The 17,842-nt window shown below is 43.6% G+C and overlaps 1 protein-coding gene across 1 annotated transcript in view; it reads right to left on the reverse strand.

The window, feature by feature from the left end:
• LOC143267091 (CMRF35-like molecule 3) overlaps nt 1-15,676 on the reverse strand; it is a 15,844-nt gene extending 168 nt beyond the window's left edge. Inside the window, exons 1-4 of the mRNA XM_076544013.1 lie at nt 15,281-15,676; nt 3,181-3,522; nt 2,208-2,280; nt 1-25 (exon numbers count right to left, since the gene is read on the reverse strand). The exon at nt 1-25 is cut by the window's left edge and continues 168 nt beyond it. Of these exons, the coding sequence (XP_076400128.1) occupies nt 1-25; nt 2,208-2,280; nt 3,181-3,522; nt 15,281-15,317 (477 nt within the window). The 5' untranslated portion in view covers nt 15,318-15,676. The remainder of the gene's footprint in view (nt 26-2,207; nt 2,281-3,180; nt 3,523-15,280) is intronic.
• Nucleotides 15,677-17,842: the final 2,166 nt, after the last annotated feature.

Genomic DNA, 17,842 nt, shown 5'->3' on the forward strand with positions numbered 1-17,842 from the left:
GAAGTAGATGCTGCTCAGCAGGGACCTGCAGGAAATGAAGGAGACAGAAAGTAAGCTGTCACCAGGCATAGAGGTCTCAGACCTTCTCGTGTCCATGTCCTAGCCTTCAGTGAACAGATAAGGACAAACCTGGATGCAAGCAGGATGGCCTCCCTGCAAGTGTGTGGCTGGTCATGCTGCCTGCAGGCTAAGCTTCTGCCCAGGGAGTTTTGTCTGATTTTCCTCAGTTCCCCTTTGACTATCTGTTCTGTTTGACCGGTCTCTGAGAAGTCCTCCTCATCTAGTCTGCATTCCAGTCAGTTTGATGGCTTCCCTGATACCTGAGCTTCTGACCTTGGCTTCTGCTACATTCTTCACCCAGATGTCCCTGCCCAATCTCATCACTGCCTGTGTGGGAGCTGACATACATCTTAGGAGACTTGGGCACACTACATCGAGAAATGGTAGGTGCTGCTTCTGCTCAGTCACATTGGATTTGACACTGAAACTGTAGTTCTTTGTGTTCCTTTATTATACCCTGTGGAAGCATGAGGCCCTGAACAGTATTGATCCTCTCTTCCCCACCTCTCTGTCATCCTCATCCCCTTCCCAGGACTCCATCTCCCTCCTTGACCATCCTTGGTTTCTCCTTTGGCCCAACACGAGGCCATCAGCTCATGGAAAGGATCTACAACTTCAGATACTCTGTGAGTCACAGGTTGACATGAACATGTTTCTGTAAGATGTAAGAGCTGCCACTTGTCAGACCATGCATCAGATGTGCTGACATGTTTCCCAGGACTGAGCTCTGACCATGCTCCACACTCTAGATATTTCTGAAGCCTCCTACCCTCTGTTTCTTTGTGGCTAACACTCCCGTCCACTTGAAAAACAAACTAACAAAAACACTTCTAAAGCACTAGAAGAAAAAGAAAATTTAAAAAGTAATCCTCTAGATAGCCTACAAGGTGGGAACACTGTGTGATTATATACCACTGTGACTGGATTAATAAAAAAAAAAAAACAAAAACCTAAACATCCAGTAGCTAGGCAGGATTTTCAGGGCAAAGAGAATGCTGGAAAGAAGGGTGGTGTCTGGGGGTCACGAGCCAAATGTGAAAGGAAGAACATGGAAAGTGCATAGATAAGGTAAATGAGCCTTGGGGCAGCACATAGATTAGTAGAAATGGGTTAATTTAAGTTATGAGAACTGGCTAAAAACAAGCCTCAGCTATCGACTGATAGCTTTATAATTAATAATAAATCACAGTGTGGTTATTTGGGAGCAGCTGGTGGGACAGAGCTGATCAGTGGTCATTAGGAAAAACTGCCTACAAAACACTGTGAGACATGTTTGTCTAACTTAAGATTTAGAGGGCAGAAAGAACACAGTACAAGGGGTAGGGACTAGATAGGACCTGAGGAATAAGTCTCATGGAGGGCTAGTGAAGTGACATCTGCCTTCGAGGTAGGGGGATGAGGAGCCTTGTGGTTCAGTGTGTCCTGGGCCTGGAAACGTGACCCCAACAGGCTGCGATGGAATTAGGCCAAGATAGCAATGGTGCTGGAAATTCCTCTGGACACCTTCAAGAGTGGGAAGCATCATCCAAGCACAGCCCAGCCCTCAGTTTCCCATGTCCTCCTCTGCACTGTGTGGACCCCACACTGGCTGCTGGCAGAGTTGCATTGGAACAAGGAGATTTATTTATGGGCCGCAGTCAGAAGCTGTTGGGAAAAGAATCTCTCTAACTCAGAGGAGACCCAACCATGGCCCTCTGTCCTGCCCTCTGGGGACACATAGGGGAGACACCAAAGACCAGGCTCAGTCTCTTCTGTCACTCAGAAGAAGATACTGCCTTCCTATAGCTGAAGCTTAGAAGGGAAGTTTAGGTATACTATAAAGTAAAAGGTTGGGGAGCCCACCTCAAACATTGACACAAGAATACAGCAGCCCCAGTGTCCCTCTAAGATAGTCACTGAGTTTAGCAAATAAAATTACAAGATGGCTATGCTAATTTTGTATTTAGATACGTGACTTTTTCAAAATTATAGATATTGCCATGTAATGCTTGGGATATACATAGGCTAGAGATGAACTGTTTTCACAGATCCTAGGAGTCCTAGGCATCTTATGTTTTATCTGGAAGCCCTCCCAGAAGAGAGGAGTGAGAAGTGACTCCCCAGAGACAGCCCAGTGAGAAGAGCTGCCAGGGTCCAGCTCTGCTTACCACGTGAGGGTGCTGGTTTGATCCTCTCCATAGCTGCTGAAATTCTCCATGGTTGACGCTGTGGTTGTCAGGACTGGGGCAATGATTGACATTATTTTAGTTGAAGTTTTTGTGGCTAAGACACAAACAGCACATGGTTCACTCCTGTGGACAGTCCAGCTCTGGGCATGGCCTAATCTTTCCCCACTAGGAACTAAGGGATTTGCTCTCCAGTCACCATCCAAACCTTCACATTAATTCTTTTCTAAAGGAAGATGATGTGGGGAGCAAAGCAGCCCCCCTTTAAAACCCGCTTCCTTCCTGGCTCACTCATTACTGCCTGGTGTGCAATGTGCAGAAAACTTCAGTTTTGCAGTTTCTCTCTATTTTTAAAAAATATTTATTTATGTGTCTATGAGTATTTGCTTGCACATATCTATGGGCACCATGTGTATGTGGGGCTTGTGGAGGCCAGGAGAGATCAGATGCCCTGGAACTGCAGTTGAAGATGGTTGTGAGCTGCTGTGTGGACCGGGATCCAAACCCAGTCCTCAGGAAAAGCAGCCAGTGCTCTTAATCACTGCGCCCTCTCTCCAGCCCCAATTTTCTCTACTGTCTTTATTGTAGTTTCAACAGACACAAATCTGATCCTTCTTACTCTATCTTATGTAGAATAGAGCTTCTGTGGCTTCATCTATTTTATGTAAAAGGGTGGTGTTGGGGGTGTCAGGATGGGAGTTTAGGTCAGTGGTAAGTGCGTGGCTAGCACACCTGAGGGTCTGAGTTCAGTCCTCAGATGTGCACAAGTGAAAATGTGCAAGACTCACATGTGGGGGCGGGAGGACAAGGCCTCCCCAGCTCACCTTTATCTCAGTAGAAAACAGGGCCAGCAGAGTCTACTGTGCTTTCTTTTTCCAGTAATTACTTTTTATAGTAATCAGTCCAGGGTCCCTGATTCCTCACCCCAGCCAGGATCTTCTGGAATTTTTCTTACCTGGGTCAATATTCACATTAACTTCAAAATGGGGATCATAGCCAGTTCTCTCAATTGCACACCAGTAAATGTCAGCATCACTTGTACTCAGCTCCTCCATGGTCACTGTGACGATGAAGTCTGTCTGGTCATCCCTGATGGACACACCGTCCTTCTTCACCAACTGCTCTGATGCATCGGTTTGAATGAGGATCTTACATGTACTCCAATCAGCTCCTTGGCACCAGTACTTCTTGTAATCCTTCCAGGATGAGTCATAAGGACACAGCACAGTCAAGGAGCCCTGCTCCTGACCGCTCACCGTGTCTGGACCTGTGATTGGATCCTGAGCAGTGGAGCAGCCTGGAAAATACAAACCCATGGACCACTGATCTCTCACTCTAAAATCAGGACGCACTACCCTGTGCCAAAAAGAGTTCACAACTGAGTAACAATCAGGGAAGAGCTAACCCTTTTCAAGACAGCTAATCATCATTATTTGGTTAAAGACTAAAAAAATGGCTGAAGGGCCCAGTTATAGGTCTCATAAGTTAAAATGGTGACACTGAGCAATCATGACTTCCCATCACCTACCCCTCTTCATACCACAATGGCCAATAAAAGTACATTTCAAAGAATCCCTTTGCACCATCTTTGCATTACCCTGGAGCAGAGGACATGTCAGAAGACCTTGTCCACACAACATGATCCTGCCTTCATTTCTGTGCCCATGACCCTCAGGAATCCATCTGAAGAAGCCACAGCCTATGGCCATGAAGCAGCCACTTCAGGCAGTTCCAACAGTTTCTAGGGGTTCTTTAGGGAACCACCCTGGATGAATGACTTGGAAGCTGACCAAAATGACGCCATCAATCTAGTCTCCCTGTGGTACAGAGTCCACAGTACACAGATCCTGTGCTGTCCTTCAGATGCTTGTAAATCTGACCCAAAGCTCCCAGTGAGGGCTGAGGGTGCAGCTCAGTAAGTGGGGTGCTTACATAGCAGGGACGAAACCAAATAATAATAAATATCTGCCTAGAAATGATAAAGAAGAGCAACAGGGTATTGACTTCAACAACAATAACACCAAAGTATGTTCCTAATGGCACGGGTAAGAAAACAAAAATTGCTAATTGTAATTATTTCTATCTAAAAGGATTCAACCAACCCAGCAAAGAGACAGCTTGCAGCATGGGAGAGCATCTTTTCAAACTATGCATCTGATAGGTGATCTGGAAGGTCACCTTCCAGACTATATGAGCAAGAATTCAACTCAAGAGTCCACCAGCAATCATAATCCATTAGAAAATGATCTACTGAGGCACTGTGGTGAAGGTTTAGTCAGCGAGACACCTGCTGTGTTAGCCTAAGCATGAAGACCTGAGTGTGTGTTCCCAGCAACCATGTAAATGTCAGGAGTGCTGGTGTGTCCCTGGAGCCCAGCACAGAGGTGGACAGTAGAGACAGGAGATGCTGAGAGCCTTGGCCATCCAAGCCAGCCTCAGTGTCAGTGTGGAACCCTGTCTCAAAACATAAGGGTGGGAGTAGGGCATGGTGGTGCATGCTTTAATGCCAGCACTCAGGAGGCAGAGGCAGTCAGATCTCTGTGAGTTCAAGGCCAGCCTGGTTTACAAAAAGATTGGAAGGCCATCTGGAGCTACATAGTAAGATTCTGGGTCAAAAATAAAATAAAATAAAGTGTGCATGCACACTTGCTCTCTCTCTCTCTCTCTCTCTCTCTCTCTCTCTCTCTCACACACACACACACACACACACACACACACACACACGAGCAGATGAACTGAGCACACAGTTTTTAAGGGAGATACAAATTTTCAATAAATATATGGAGAAATGCTCTATTTCACTAATTGTCAGGGAGATAGATGCAAATCAGAATCACAGAGAGCCGTCATCATCTCCCAGTCAGAATGGATATTACCAAAAAGACAAAATATAACAACTGTAGATGTGCATGTGGGACAGTGGAAGTCTCACACACTGTGGGTTGGAATGTAAATTAGACATTGTGGGAAACAGTATGGACGTTCCTCAGAAAAGCGTAGAACTGCCACATAATTCAGCAGCTACACTTGGGGATAAAGCCTGTGTTGGTGAGCTTTTTGTGAACTTGACACCACCTAGGGGCATGCAGAAAGAAAGAACATCAATCAAGAAGAAGCCTCCATCAGGATGGCCTGATGCAAGTCTGGGGGACATTTTCTTGATGCAGGAAGGTCTAGTGTATGGTGGGTGGCATCACTCCTGGGTAGTGAAAGAGAGCAGACTGAACAAGCCATGGGGAGCAAGCCAGTAAGCAGCACTCCTCCAGGATCTCTGTCTCAGTTCCTGCCTCCAGATTCCTGCCCTCCTTGAGCTCCAGCTCTGGTTTCTCTCCATGATGGACTGTGATCCAGACATGTAAGTAAACAAGCCTTCTCCTCCCCCAGCTGTTCTTGGCCATGGTCTGTATCATAGTGATAGAAAGCAAGCCCAGAGCCCAGAGAATGAAGAGTGTACTGCAGTGATCCTTCCCTGCGTTTCCTCCAGCTGATTCACAACAGCCATGGCACAGGATCAGCCTCGATGTGGATGGATGGATAAGAAAGTGTGATATATTCAGGCCCAGCTGCGGCCAACAGAGGTAGACAGGCCCGGCGGCAGAGACAAGCAGACGCAGGTAGGCCTGCGGCGGGGGCCCGTGGAGGTAGATGGGCCCAGCGGCGGCAGCCAACAGGGATATTCAGACCCGGCGGCAGCCAACAGGGACATTGAGGCCCGGCGGAAGCCGGCAGAGACATTCAGGCCCAGCGGCGATCCACAGAGGTAGACAGGCCCGGTGGTGGAGACAAGCAGACGCAGGTAGGCCTGTGGCGGCAGCCTGTAGAGGTAGACGGGCCCAGCGGCAGCCCGCTGAGGTAGACGTGCCCGGCGGCAGCGGCCGACAGGGACATTCAGGCCCGGTGGCGGCCCCCAGAGGCAGACAGACCCAGCGGCAGCTGACAGGGACATACAGGCCCGGCGGTGGACCGCAGAGGTAAACAGGCCCAGGGACGGAGACAAGCAGACGCAGCTTGGAACAGGGACGCCCCTAACCCCAACATCTGGGGAAGAAGCTATCTCCGTGGGTCAGAACCAGAACAAATCTGAACACTCCGTCTGAGGACAACCCAGGGCCCAGCTGCTGATCCTGTGAAACCCAACAACTTGGAGGTGTTGGTGAGACTACCCTGCTTAGCTGAAACCCATCTGGGAGAGGATTCAGATGCCTACAGTTTAAAGTCTGAAGAAACAAGATCAGCTGAGGAGTTGACAAATGAACAAAACGTGACCTGGGAACACAGAAGAAGGCGCTACCCAGACACCAAACCAGATCACCAGAATCATAAGTATATAATTCACCGATCGAAATCAGCTGCCCCTGAAGAAATAGCCCAATAGCACCAATTTAACCAAGAACCACTACTAAACCAAGACTAAAAATTAGAACAAGAGAGGCGCTCTCAGACACAGACACCACCTGCACCTCACAGAGGAAGAGATGAGTAGACGCCAGTGCAAAAATACAGGCAACAACATAAAGACCTATATGGCAACATCAGAACCTAGTGATTCTACACCTGCAAGACCTAAACATACCATGACAGAAGAAGCAGAAGAAATCAACCCTAAAAATGACATTAAGAAGATGATAGAGGCCCTTAAAGAAGAAATAAAACATTCCCTCAATGAGGAAATAAAAACTTTCCTTAAAGAGGAATTGAAAAACTACCTTAAAGAGGAAATAAAAACTTTCCTTAAAGAGGAAATAAAAAACTCCCTTAAAGAGGAAATAAAAACTTCCCTTAAAGAGGAAATGAAAAACTCCATTAAAGAGGAAATAAGAAACTCCCTTAAAGAAATGGAAGAAAAAACGAACAAAAAATGGGAAGAAATCAAAGAAAGCCAAGAAAAACCAATAAACAGATGAAAGAAACATTCCAAGATCTGAAAAATGAATTTGAGACAATAAAGAAAACACATGCTGAGGGAATGCTGGAAATAGAAATCCTGACAAAACGAACAGGAACTACAGAAACAAGCATAACCAACCGATTGCAAGAGATGGAACAGAGAATCTCTGACACTGAAGACACGATAGAGAAAATAGATTCTTCAGTCAAAGAAAACAATAAAGACAAAAAAGTCCTAACACAAAACGTCCAGGAAATTTGGGACACCATGAAAAGACCAAACCTAAGAATAATAGGGATAGAAGAAGGAGAAGAATACCAACTCAAAGGCACAGAAAATATATTCAACAAAATCATAGAAGAAAACTTTCCTAACCTAAAGAAAGAAATACCTATGAAGATACAAGAAGCTTACAGAACACCGAATAGGCTGGATCCAAAAAAAAAAGTCCCCTCGCCACATAATAATCAAAACACTAAACACACAGAATAAAGAAAAAATATTAAGAGCTGCAAAGGAAAAGGACCAAGTAACATATAAAGGCAAACCCATCAAAATAACACCAGACTACTCAATAGAGACTATGAAAGATAGAAGATCATGGACAAACCTCATGCAGACACTAAGAGACCATGGATGCCAACCCAGACTATTATACCCAGCAAAACTCTTAATCACCATAGGTGGAGTAAACAAAATATTCCAGGATAAAACCAGATTTAATCAATACCTGTCCACAAACCCAGCCCTACAGAAAGCACTAGAAGGGAAAATTCAACCCAAAGAAGCTAAACACATCCATGAAAAATCAAGCAATAGATAATCCTACACCAACATACACCACAGAAGGACAACACAACACAACCAAAAAAATAACAGGAATTAACAATCACTGGTCATTAATATCCATCAATATCAATGGTCTCAACTTACCTATAAAAAGACACAGGCTAACAGAATGGATTAGAAAACAGGACCCATCCATATGCTGCATACAAGAAACACACCTTAACTCCAAAGACAGACACTACCTCCGAGTAAAGGGCTGGGAAAAGGTTTTCCAAGCAAATGGACCTAAGAAACAAGCTGGTGTAGCTATCCTAATATCTAATAAAATAGACTTCAAACTAAAATCAATCAAAAGAGACCAGGATGGACATTACATATTCATCACAGGGAAAATCCACCAAGATGAAGTCTCGATTCTAAACATTTATGCTCCAAATACAAAAGCACCCACATTCATAAAAGAAACACTACTAAAGTTTAAAACGCACATCAAACCCCACACATTAGTAGTGGGAGACTTTAACACACCACTCTCACCAAAAGATAGATCTACCAGACTGAAACTTAACAAAGAAATAAAGGACCTAACAGATGTTATGACTCAAATGGACCTAACAGATATCTACAGAATATTCCATCCTAACACAAAAGAATATACCTTCTTCTCAGCACCCCATGGAACCTTCTCAAAAATTGACCACATGCTTGGACACAAAACAAATCTCAACAGATACAAAAAAATTGGAATAACCTCCTGTATTTTATCAGACCACCATGCCTTAAAGTTAGAACTCAATAACAACAAAAATTATAGAAAACCCACAAACTCATGGAAACTGAATAATACCCACCTGAAACATCAATGGGTCAAGGAAGAAATAAAGACAGAAATTAAAGAGTTCCTAGAATTCAATGAAAATGAAAGTACAACATACCCAAACTTATGGGACACTATGAAAGCAGTGCTAAGAGGAAAATTCATAGCTCTAAATGCACACATAAAGAAGATGGAGCAATCCCATACCAATGAATTAACAGCACAACTGAAAGCTCTAGAACAAAAAGAAACAAACTCACCCAGGAGAAATAGACGCCAGGAAATAATCAAATTGAGGGCTGAAATCAACGAAATAGAAAACAAGAGAACAATACAAAAAATCAATGAAACAAAGAGTTGGTTCTTTGAAAAAAATCAACAAGATAGACAAACCACTAGCCAAATTAACCAAAAAGCAAAGAGAGAACACCCAAATTCACAAAATCAGAAATGAAAAGGGAGACATAACAACAGACAATGAGGAAATCCAGAGAATCATCAGATCATACTTCAAAAACCTGTACTCCACAAAAATGGAAAACCAGGAAGAAATGGACAATTTTCTGGATAAATACCAAATACCAAAATTAAATCAAGACCAGATAAACCATTTAAATAGACCAATAACCCCTAAAGAAATAGAAACAGTCATCAAAAGTCTCCCAACTAAAAAAAGCCCAGGACCAGATGGTTTCAGTGCAGAATTCTACCAGACTTTCAAAGAAGAACTAATACCAATCCTCTTCAAAGTGTTCCACACAATAGAAACAGAAGGAACACTACCAAACTCTTTTTATGAGGCTACAATTACCCTGATACCCAAACCACACAAAGATGCAACAAAGAAAGAGAACTACAGACCAATCTCCCTCATGAACATTGATGCAAAAATACTCAACAAAATATTGGCAAACCGAATCCAAGAATACATCAAAACAATCATCCATCACGACCAAGTAGGATTCATCCCAGGGATGCAAGGATGGTTCAACATACGGAAATCAGTCAATGTAATACACCATATAAACAAACTGAAAGAAAAAAACCACATGATCATCTCCCTAGATGCTGAAAAAGCCTTTGACAAAATCCAACACCCCTTCATGATAAAGGTCTTAGAAAGAATAGGAATACAAGGAACATTTCTAAACATAATAAAAGCAATTTATAGCAAGCCAACAGCAAACATCAAATTAAATGGAGAGAAACTCAAAGCGATACCACTAAATTCAGGAACAAGACAAGGCTGTCCACTCTCCCCATATTTATTCAATATAGTACTAGAAGTTCTAGCTAGAGCAATAAGACAACAAAAGGAGATCAAAGGGATACAAATTGGCAAGGAAGAAGTCAAACTTTCACTATTTGCAGATGATATGATAGTATACATAAGTGACCCCAAAAACTCTACCAGGGAACTTCTACAGCTGATAAACTCCTTCAGTAAAGTGGCAGGATACAAGATCAACTCAAAAAAATCAGTAGCCCTCCTATACACAAATGATAAAAGGGCTGAGAAAGAAGTCAGAGAAACATCACCCTTTACAATAGCCACAAATAATATAAAATACCTTGGGATAACACTAACTAAACAAGTGAAAGACCTTTTTGATAAGAACTTTAAATCTCTAAAGAAAGAAATTGAAGAAGATATCAGAAAATGGAAGGATCTCCCATGCTCATGGATAGGTAGGATTAACATAGTAAAAATGGCAATCTTACCAAAAGCAATCTACAGATTCAATGCAATCCCCATCAAAATCCCAACACAATTCTTCACAGACTTGGAAAGAAAAATACTCAACTTTATATGGAAAAACAAAAGACCCAGGATAGCTAAAAGAATCCTATACGATAAAGCAATCCTTGGAGGCATCACCATCCCTGACCTCAAACTCTACTATAGAGCTATAGTAATAAAAACAGCTTGGTACTGGTATAAAAACCGACATACGGACCAATGGAATCGAATTGAAGACCCTGACATTAATCCATGCACATATGAACACCTGGTTTTTGACAAAGGAGCCAAAACTATACAATGGAACAAAGAAAGTATCTTCAACAAATGGTGCTGGCATAACTGGATGTCAATATGTAAAAGATTACAAATAGATCCATATCTGTCACCATGCACAAAACTCAAGTCCAAGTGGATCAAAGACCTAAACATAAATCCAGTTACACTAAACTTAATAGAAAAGAAGATAGGAAGCACTCTTGAACGCATTGGCACTGGAGACCATTTCCTAAATAAAACACCGACAGCACAGACCCTGAGCACAACCATTAATAAATGGGACCTCTCAAAACTGAGAAGCTTTTGCAGGGCAAAAGACACAGTCAATTGTTGCGGGCCGCAGGAATATATCATAAGAACTCAGCTGGTTATGGCAAAGTCACTACCTGGAGGGATCATGGAATTCCTCCAGAGGAAGCCAAATCCCAAGGAGTTTTTGGTGTTACTTGGCTTGTTATATATCAGCTGTATTCTGTTATGAAAATCATGTGTGCCTTCATAGCTTTCCCAATTGACTTTTCCCTAAGAAGGACTAACAGTGTAGACTGAGCACTCTCTGGACATACACATTCCAGGTAATTTGGAGAACAGCCTCAGAGAAAGGCTTTCTCTGGAATCAGATATCTCCCTTGGCCACTTTCAAGGACTACAGGATACACCACCCAGGTGGACGCCCAACTTCCAAGGACTAACAAGTGATAGCAGCCCACGTACAAGTCTCCTGACTTACAGTAAATTCACAAGAGGACGCCGCCTAGGCCAGGTGGACACTAAGTAATAGTTTTACACAATTTAGCTTAGGCCCTTCTTTCTTATAGCCTTACTAACTTTATAGACCTCTAACTACTTACCTAACTACTTCTAGGAATATTTAGATAAACTTCTGTGCTAACAGCTATGCTCAGCCAGAACTCCCAGTTCAAACCTCCCTGTATCACCAGAGGCATCTAGCTGTACACAGGTTGCCTAGAGACTGAGCACACTTTCCCCCACCCTGCAGAAAAACGGCAGACAGCTTGGACAGATAGGAGCCACAGGAAAAAAGAAGACAGTTTTATTTTCTCCCATTGACCTAGCAACTTATAGATTTTTAACATCCTTTACCAAACACACTTAAGGTTATAGTTGTGCACGTAAGACCCTTCTTAGATATTACCCATATTTAGCCTTTAGTTGATTCATTAGTCACTTCCCCTTTGGGTCACAAATGGTAATTAACAACTAGTGCCCTTCTTTGTAATTCTTATCAACCCTCCATTTGATCCTGATAGTGGACAATCACTGCCTGAGGAAGTTCAGGCTGAGTGTCCTGGGTGGAGGGGAGGATTGTGATTTTGGGGAGATATATAACTGTAAAGTAGAGGACAGAGGGAGAAAGAGAGAAGAGAATGGAAGAACGAGATGGGTAAGAACTTGAGAGGAACAAGCTGAGATGGGGAAGAAGTAGATTGAAGGGCTACAGGAGAGTACTAGAGGAACGAGATGGAAGATGAGGAAGAGCCAGATGAGAGAGAAGGAGACAGGAGAGGAGCTGATAGGGGAAAGAACTAGATAGATGAGAACCTAGAAGGGACAGAACTAGATGAAGGAATTAAGATAGAACATAGAGGGGACAGTAGATAAATATAGAGAGAAATCAGGCAAGAAAGGAGCTAGACATGAGAACAGAACTGAAGCTGTGTATAAAGGATGTTATGCCAGAGGAATTAAAGCGAATGGATCAAAGAACTCTGAGTGCGTAGACTGATTTACCGACCCTAAAGATTCTCTGCTGGTTGATAGAGCCTTCCGCGGACCCTGGGAGGGGACTATCGTGGGGCTGGACCCCCATAGTCCTCGTTAGTCAATAAGACAAAAAGACACCCAACAGATTGGGAAAAGATCTTCACCAACCCCACATCTGACAGAGGATTGATCTCCACAATATATAAAGAACTCAAGAAACTAGACATCAAAGCACTGAACAGTCCAATTAAAAAATGGGCTAAAGAGCTAAACAGAGAATTCACAAAACAAGAACTACAAATGGCTGAAAGACATTTAAAGAAATGCTCAACATCCTTAATCATCAGAGAAATGCAAATCAAAACGACTCTGAGATACCACCTTACACCTGTTAGAATGGCTAAGATCAAAAACACCAATGACAACCAATGTTGGAGAGGATGTGGAGCAAAGGGAACACTCCTCCACTGTTGGTGGGAATGTAAACTTGTACAACCACTGTGGAAATCAGTATGGCGGTTTCTCAGAAAATTAGGAATCGAACTACCTCAAGACCCAGCCATCCCACTCTTGGGCATATACCCAAAGAATGCTGATACATACCATAAAGATACATGCTCAGCTATGTTCATAGCAGCACTATTTGTAATAGCCAGAACCTGGAAACAACCTAGATGCCCATCAACGGAAGAATGGATGAAAAAAATGTGGTACATATACACAATGGAGTACTACTCAGCAGAGAAAAACAATGAAAGCATGAAATTTGCAGGCAAATGGATGGAACTAGAAAAAATCATCCTGAGTGAGGTAACCCAAACCCAGAAAGACAGTTATGGTATGTACTCACTCATTGGTGGATTCTAGATATAAAATGAACAATCAGACCACAACCCATAGAACCATAGAGGCTATATATATAGCATGGAGGTCCCTAGGACGACTGTGGCATATAATAAATTTCAGTTTTACTCAATTATTGAAAAAAAATAGCCAAATGAATGGAAACACATGAACTATGAACCAAAGGCTGAGGGGCTCCCAGCTGGATGAGGCCCTCTGAATAGGTGAGACAGTTGATTGGCTTGATCAGTTTGGGAGGCATCTAGGCAGTGGGACCAAGTCCTGTGCTCATTCCATGAGTTGGCTGTTTGAAACCAGGAACTTATGCAGGGACACTTGGCTTAGTCTGGGAGGAAGGGACTGGACCTCCCTGGACTGAGTCTACCAAGTTGATCACAGTCCTCGGGGGAGGACTTGTCCTGGAGGAGGTGGGAATGGAGGGTGGGCTGGGGGTAAGGGGAGGGCGTGGGAGGGGGGAGAATAGGGGAACCCATGGCTGATATGTAGAACTGAATGGTATTGTAAAATAAAAAATATATATCACAAAAAAAAAACAAGAAAGTAATAAAAAAAAAGAAAAAAAAAGTGTGATATAAAAATGCAGTGGAACAGCATTATAGAAGGATTGAATTCCATCATTTGCAGCCCAGGGATGGGATTGGAGAAAGTCAAATAAATCAGATGCAGAAAGACACTATTACATGTTTCTATTTATATGTGGAAGCTAAAAAGTTATCCCCTGGGGCTAGGGAGATGGGGAGATGGACAGGTCAGTAAAGTGTTGGCTGCAGAAGCAGGAGGACTTGAGTTCGGATCCCCATGGAAAAATTCAGATGAGGTGGGGTGTGTCTGTAGCCTAAGAGCTGGGGAGTCAGGGACAGGAGGATCCCTGGGGATCCATCACTGGCCACCTAGGCTGAGTCAGTGAGCTCCAGGTTCAGTGGGAGAGCCTGTCTCAACAAACAAGGTGGAGAGGGATAAAGGTACCCAGTGGTAATCTCTGGCTTCCACATATGTGTGCACACACATGTGTACCTGAGCACACACATACCAAACATTTACATGTGAATACACTTCGTGACACATTTTTTTTCAAATTAATAAAAGTTCACTTGAAAAAAGTAGTGAACAGAATAGCAGTTATCAGCCTAGGCAGGGTGCCAGGGAAGAGGTGGACAGAGAGAGTGCTGAGGATGTAGGGGTCATTTGGTGAGTTGACAACGTCTAGTGTTGTACAACACAGCTGAGAAATATGGTTGACGATTCAGTATTTCAAAATAGCTCATAGAGAAGATTTCCGATGCCTCTAGTACACAGAAATGACAGACTCCTGTGGTGGAATGTCAGCTCCCCGGATCTGACTGTCACATCCTATATACACACATGCAGATATGACATTGTACCTATCAGTTTCTTTTTTCTTTTTGAGATAGGTCTCCCAGTGTAGACCAGACTGGCCTTGAACTCACAGAGGTCCACCTACCTCTGCCTTCTCAGTGCTGGCATTAAAGGCGTGCACTACCACACCCCTAGAATTATGTTTAAATACTGTGTCAATTAAAAATCAGAATGTAACTCGAAATGGAGGTTCATTTCTAGAAATCCCAACACTCAGAGGGTGGAGGCCAGAGGATCACAAGTCAGAGTCACAAGTTCAGGATCATCCTCGGCTGCCAAATATCAAATTATAAACATATTTTTAAAAGAATAGTTTATCCATTCACTCATCTGCTTTTGTGGAGCACCCATGACTGAGAAACACACTCTGGATTTATTTATTTTATTTTTTTAAGTTTTGATTTTGTTTTTCCTGCAGCACCCACAGGATCCATCAGATGCCAAAGACTTTCCTTTTATTTAGGGAGTAAGCAGCTGGTGAATGAATTAGCCTTTCCTGTTTTCCCTAACCCAGGCAGACTCTGTGTCCTGTGCCACCACTGACTCTGTGATGTCTTAAAGCCCCAGCTACTTACCTGGGAGGAAGAGGAGCAGAGCAGGGAACAGCCACATGGTCCTGTCTCCTCTCCTGGCCGTGGAGGTGACTGATGCCAGCACCCGGCAAGAACTCAAAGCTCAGCCTGAATTTCCTTTAGGTCTCTCTTGTTTACGTCCTAGACAACTTCTCCCTTTTGCACATTTCCCGAAAGAGGATGCCAGTCTTTGAGAAGACCAAGTCATTCATGTGTGGTACAGGTGATAGATGCAATGCTAGTTCTGAACTTGAAAGATGGGTGGGACTCCCAAGGAGAGACACAGATAGACAGGACAGTAGAGACAGATGCAATACAGCCAATCCCTCTGCTCACCCGCGACATGAGTTATTTGCAGAGGATCATGGGAGAGGAGAGCATGTAACAGGCCTTCTGTGGACTGCCGGCTCCTGAATAATGACACAGAGAATTTTTATTAATTATGAAAACTTGGCCTTAGCTTAGGCTTGTTCCCACTTACTTCTTAATACTTAAATTAACTTGTTTATATTAATCTACATTCTGCACATGTCTTGTTCCCTCTCCTCAGTACCCTAGGCCGACTTCCTCCATGGCTGACTGGGGAATCTCCTGCACCTCTATTCTTTCCCAGAGTTCCTATCTCTGCCCGGAAGTCCCACCAATCCTCTCCTGTCTAGTTTGGTCATTCAGCTCTTTATTAAACTAAGCAGTGAGGATGGAGAGTGATAACTCCATGTATCGTACAAAAAGATTATCCCAACATTTCCCCCTTTTACAAATCCAGTAAAGTGCTCTTTCTCTAACATCAATAAACTATATACAATAAAAACAATTATCAGGTAAGAATTACATTCCCAATGTCCAGCCCATTTGTATTTAACAACTTTGGAGAAAGTACTCCATTATCTATCCTATCTTGATGAATCCAAAGTTTTGTACCTAAATCACTTTCTGTCATAACTTGTATTACTATGGAAAAATATGCTTTTAGACCTAGAAACACCTACGCACATTTTCAAGCATACTGTACCTGTTCACAGCTTTTCTCTGCCTGGACTTGGCTTTCTGCAGCCGGCAGCCTTTCTCTAACAGTGTAAGCCAAGCCTTAAAGGGCCAGGCCACCCACATGACACCCCAACAGGAAGGGGTGGTTGAAAGCAGCAAGCAGCCACAAGCCTGCCAGGGAGACTGTGGTTTTGAAACTTCTTTTCAGCTTTCTCAGGAGGGTGACTGCAGTGACAAGGGAGCAAAAGGCAGCCCAGGCTAGCCCAGTGGTGAGGGGCACTGCTAAAGGCTCAGCCTGGGGCAGCACTGCTATGAACTCAGAGCAGAGATTTCTCTGGCCAAAGACAACTGTCACAATGGCTACTGGGGTCACAGGTGTTTGCAGAGAAAGGGAGAGTTTGGGTTTGAGGCAAGGTCTCATGTCGCCCAATCTGCCTTGATCCTCCTTCCTGCAGCACCAAAGTGCTGGGATTCCAGGCGTTCATCAACACCATCAGTGTTATGAGAGACTGAAGACTGAACCCAAGGTTTCACGAATGCCAGCAAGCACTCTACCCACTGAACTGAATCCACAACCCCTTATTTTGTTTTTATAAGACAGAGTTTTGCTGTGTACCCCAAGTTGTCTTCAAACTCTCTGCAGTGTGAGCCTCCCAAGTGTTGGGAATCTGCAGTTGGTTTAAGTCCAGAGGACAAGTTGTAAGTGTCAATAGATACAGGTACAGGGGAAGACTGGTATCAAACTTTTGGGAGGAAAATTTAAGCACATATGCTTAAGATAGTTAATCTTCATTGCCACTTGCCTGGCTTTGAAATCACCTAGGAGAATACCCTGTAGGTGCATCGCTAGGGTGTGTACAGGGAAGTTTGAATGAGGATGTTGGCAGTTCTAAAAACTCTAGGCTGAGGTCTATATTCTGTCATACTCATAGACTGGCACTACCCCAGTTGTCATCAGAGAGCCGTTATCCAGTAACTGGTGGAAACAGATGCAGAGACCCACAGCCAAGCATTGGTCCCAGCTTGGAGAATCTTAAAGAAGAGAGGGAGGAAGGATTGTCCCAGGCAGGAGGGACAGGGACATCACAAGGGAATCCCCAGAAACAGCTAACCTGGGCCCATAAGAGCTCACAGAGTCTGAACCAACAGCAGGGAGCCTGCATGGGACCGACCTAGGCTTTCTACATATATGTAACAGTCATGTAGCTTGGTCTACTTGTGCGATTCATAGCAGTGGAAGTAGGAGCTATTTGCTGACTTTTGCAAAACTATTCCTCATACTTGGTTATCTTGCCCATCCTTAATACAAGGAGAGGCTTTGTTGCTATCTACAGGAGGCCTGCCCCTTTCTGAACAGAAACAGAGGAGGAGTGGATTGGGGGGTGGAAATAGAACCGAGATGGGGGAAGAGAATGGGAGGAGAGGAGGGAGGGGGAACTGTGGTCAGGATGTAAAATAAATAAATAATTTTTTTGAAAAAGATGCTGATTGAAGGTAAGACTAAGAACACACTGCCATCTATCGGCTGAAGCCACCTCAGAACATCCACCTCAAGATTTGAGCCTGACAGGTAATAGG

This window comes from Peromyscus maniculatus, chromosome 8, assembly GCF_049852395.1.
Source record: "Peromyscus maniculatus bairdii isolate BWxNUB_F1_BW_parent chromosome 8, HU_Pman_BW_mat_3.1, whole genome shotgun sequence".
Taxonomy (NCBI): domain Eukaryota; kingdom Metazoa; phylum Chordata; class Mammalia; order Rodentia; family Cricetidae; genus Peromyscus; species Peromyscus maniculatus.